General features: G+C 33.0%; 1 protein-coding gene across 1 annotated transcript; it reads right to left on the bottom strand.

Moving 5' to 3' along the window:
- Position 1: 1 nt before the first annotated feature.
- On the bottom strand, positions 2 to 1,359 carry LOC111387301 (transcription factor MYB36; the record flags this gene model as incomplete). The annotated part of the gene is made up of 3 exons (XM_023011851.1): positions 1,003 to 1,359; positions 779 to 908; positions 2 to 482 (listed from the first exon to the last, which is right to left on the bottom strand). Coding segments are annotated over exons 1-3 (747 nt in total), but the record flags the coding sequence as incomplete, so codon positions are not given.
- Positions 1,360 to 3,145: the final 1,786 nt, after the last annotated feature.

Below are 3,145 nucleotides of genomic sequence, written 5' to 3'. Positions count from 1 at the left end.
TAGATTGCCCTACAAAATTTGAGCTTTGAAAATTTCTCTCATTTTCAGAATTTTGATGCTCTTCCGCCTTCAAATTGCTTATGGTACTGCATTCTACAGCAGCCTGTTGAGGGCTGATGGATGTTCCTTGAATTATATAATTTTGATTATTACTGTCATTCAAAAACTGGAGGCCTTGGATCATTTTGTCTTGGAAGGGATTCAATTTGGGCCAAAATGCAGGATTATTGTAGAAAGAGAAAGGGTTCTGAAGCTGCATGTGGAGTTGAAGTCTTTCCAGAGCAGAACGGCTGAGATTCTGCAAATAATTGTTTTCCTCTCCACCATTTGCATCTTTTGGATCCTGACCTGAAATTGCAGATGGTCGGTTCATGCGAGAATTTTTGCGCCTTCCGAGCAACTTTTTCTTCAATCTAGTGTTCCAATAGTTTTTAATATCATTGTCTGTTCTTCCAGGCAGCTGGGCTGCTATTACAGACCACCTAAGATGAAACAAATTTGAAAAAAATAAGCCCATGTATGAGGAATTCAGTTACCAAGAATAAATATACAGTAAAAAAGAAATTTGATTCCTGATCTTGAACATTTGAAAAGAAAGGTAAAGTTACAATGATTATAAGTAAAAACCCTCATGAGAAAATAAGTAACTAATCCGTAATTAGGCTGAACAAGTGATTCCTCAAACAAAAGCGTCGTAGACAGCGGCTAAAGGACAAATATTTTGTGCTGAAACTCATGGAAATTAAAATATTTATGCATATGGAGGGGAGAGAGAGACCTGCTGCCAATACTGATATAGAGGCTACAGATGATATTGTCTTCTTCCTCACTGAATCCACCATGCTTGAGATTAGGTCGCAGGTAATTTAGCCATCTGAGTCTGCAACTCTTTCCGCATCTCTTAAGCCCTATTATCATCATTTCCAACAAATTTATGATCAGAATATGAAACACAACACACAAATACATACAGAGAGATCTAGGGAGCCCATAATTGAGTACCAATTTTCTGAGGAAGAGCAATCCAATTTCCACCAGTTCCATACTCCTCAATATATGCCTTGAGTTTTGCATCTTCTTCAGGAGACCATGGTCCCTTCTTAACATTGGCTTTGTCACAGCATGGGGCTCTTCCCATCTTTATATATCTCTCTCTATATGTTTGATAGTTTTCTTTTTCTCCAATTCTCCAACCAAATGAAACAGTCTCTGATTTCTGTTGAGGTAAAATGTCAGAAGAGAAGACCTAGCTTTATAGGTAGAAAAGTGAGGATGAAATACTTGGAGGAACAAAAAGTCTTACCATCTCAATTCTAGGGTTTGTGCCTCTCTCTCTCTCTCTCTCTGTCTTTCTCTCTCTCTCTCTCTCTCTCTCACACAGACATTTGGATTAGTTCAGTCTTTGCAAATTTTTTTTTCTCAAATTCAATCATATACTAATATCAATAAACTTTTTTGGATTAGCAATAATTTAATATGGTATGCAGTTTCTAGGGTAATGCTAAAGCCAAAATTAAGAAAGGAAAAGCCTCTATCCTCTGTAAACTTCCTTGAAATATTCAATATCTTTGGGGCATTTAGGTCTACAACAAATTCAAATTATTTAAAAACATTATCCTGTTAACAATTCAGGATTAAATTGTCTAGGTTAATTTGAATCGCAATTCACATTGTAAAAGTTTGGAGATGATCAAAAAGACCAAGAATAAATATTTGCATCGTGTAGTAAAGTGGTTATCTTACCCATAATTTTCGATGAAAAATAATCTTTAATTTTATCATTAAAAACAAGGTTTAACTTTATCAAAAATGAACGAAAATGATTGTACCCTAATAGCTAGCCTCAAGACCCTTAATGATTGATTTTTGCTTAGCGTTTAAGGTTTATTAAGTTATATAGAAAGACAAAGAGAACTCTTTAACTCAGAGACCATTAGCATCAACACACATTTGACATCAAATAGGCCGAAGTACATGGCATATTTATCTATAAATGGTAAGTGGTAAACCTATAGATTTTTCGTCTAATTTTGGTTTTATAATACAAATAAAATCCATTTTACGGATTAGGATTTATAAATTAGATTAGTGAACTTCTGATATGAAACGGCCTAATTTAAGATTTCAAAGATATGCAGAATATTTCAAGAAAATCACCGGAAGTACCAATTACAAAACACGCTTTTGATGTCAGCTTTAACCAAGAAGCTTCGTTGCTACAGCTTAAACATGATGTTTTCGCATGAAATAACAAAAAAAATCTGGTAAAAGGTGAAAATTTTGAAACAATTTCATATTACTTAACTTCCTTGTTTCGGTACTATCGAGATATTGCTGTCTCATGTGAATTTTTTTAAAGAAAAAAGCAGCATTAATTTTGCTTACAAAACAATTATCTTTCTTTACTATTTTACAACCTCAATGATCAAAAATTTGTTAAAAGACATTATTAGTCTTTTCTCACCAAATTATTTATAAATTTAAGTTGTTAAAAACGAGAGAGAAATTTGTTTCTTAATGAGCATAATTTTAAAAGTAGACTATTGATTGAAATCACACGACTTTTTATCTAAAAATTTAAATTATTAGATATCAAGAAATATATCTTCAATTATTTCTAGTGTCGATTCAATCTCCCATCGCACATATAAGTTGAAAATTACGTTTTTATTCCTGTAAATTTCTCACCAAATTGTGTTGAGTCGCTGATTACGGCATAATTAACGAGTCTTGTCCGCGTTATTTTTGTTATTTAATTTTGACACCCTAAAAGTTAACAAGTAGGCTAGAATTCTATATGAATATATGGAAAAACTCTAAAAAATTGAAGAAAAAACAATTAAAAATGGCCTAAAAAATAAATACTTTTAGCGACGAGCTCCATTGATTGACCTTGGTTCCCTTGGATAATACTTTTCTATGTAGAATAAGAAGAAATTGCTGGTCCGAACCGCACATTGATAGAAATAACAAGGGGAAAACTATCAAAGTTCAAAAGATACTTTAATTTTTTTTTTAATAAATAATCAAACTGAGTCAGATCTTAAGGAAGAAGAAAACATGCTTCTGTTTGTCTCTCTCTCCAGGTTAGAATCTCTCTCTCCATTGACACTGCAAGTCATGCATCATCAAAGAAGACCTAAAA

The sequence above is a fragment of the Olea europaea genome, unplaced genomic scaffold (assembly GCF_002742605.1).
Source record: "Olea europaea var. sylvestris unplaced genomic scaffold, O_europaea_v1 scaffold398, whole genome shotgun sequence".
Taxonomy (NCBI): Eukaryota; Viridiplantae; Streptophyta; class Magnoliopsida; order Lamiales; family Oleaceae; genus Olea; species Olea europaea.
The sequence above is the reverse complement of the archived record's forward strand: the minus strand, read 5'-3'. Positions and strand labels throughout refer to the sequence as shown.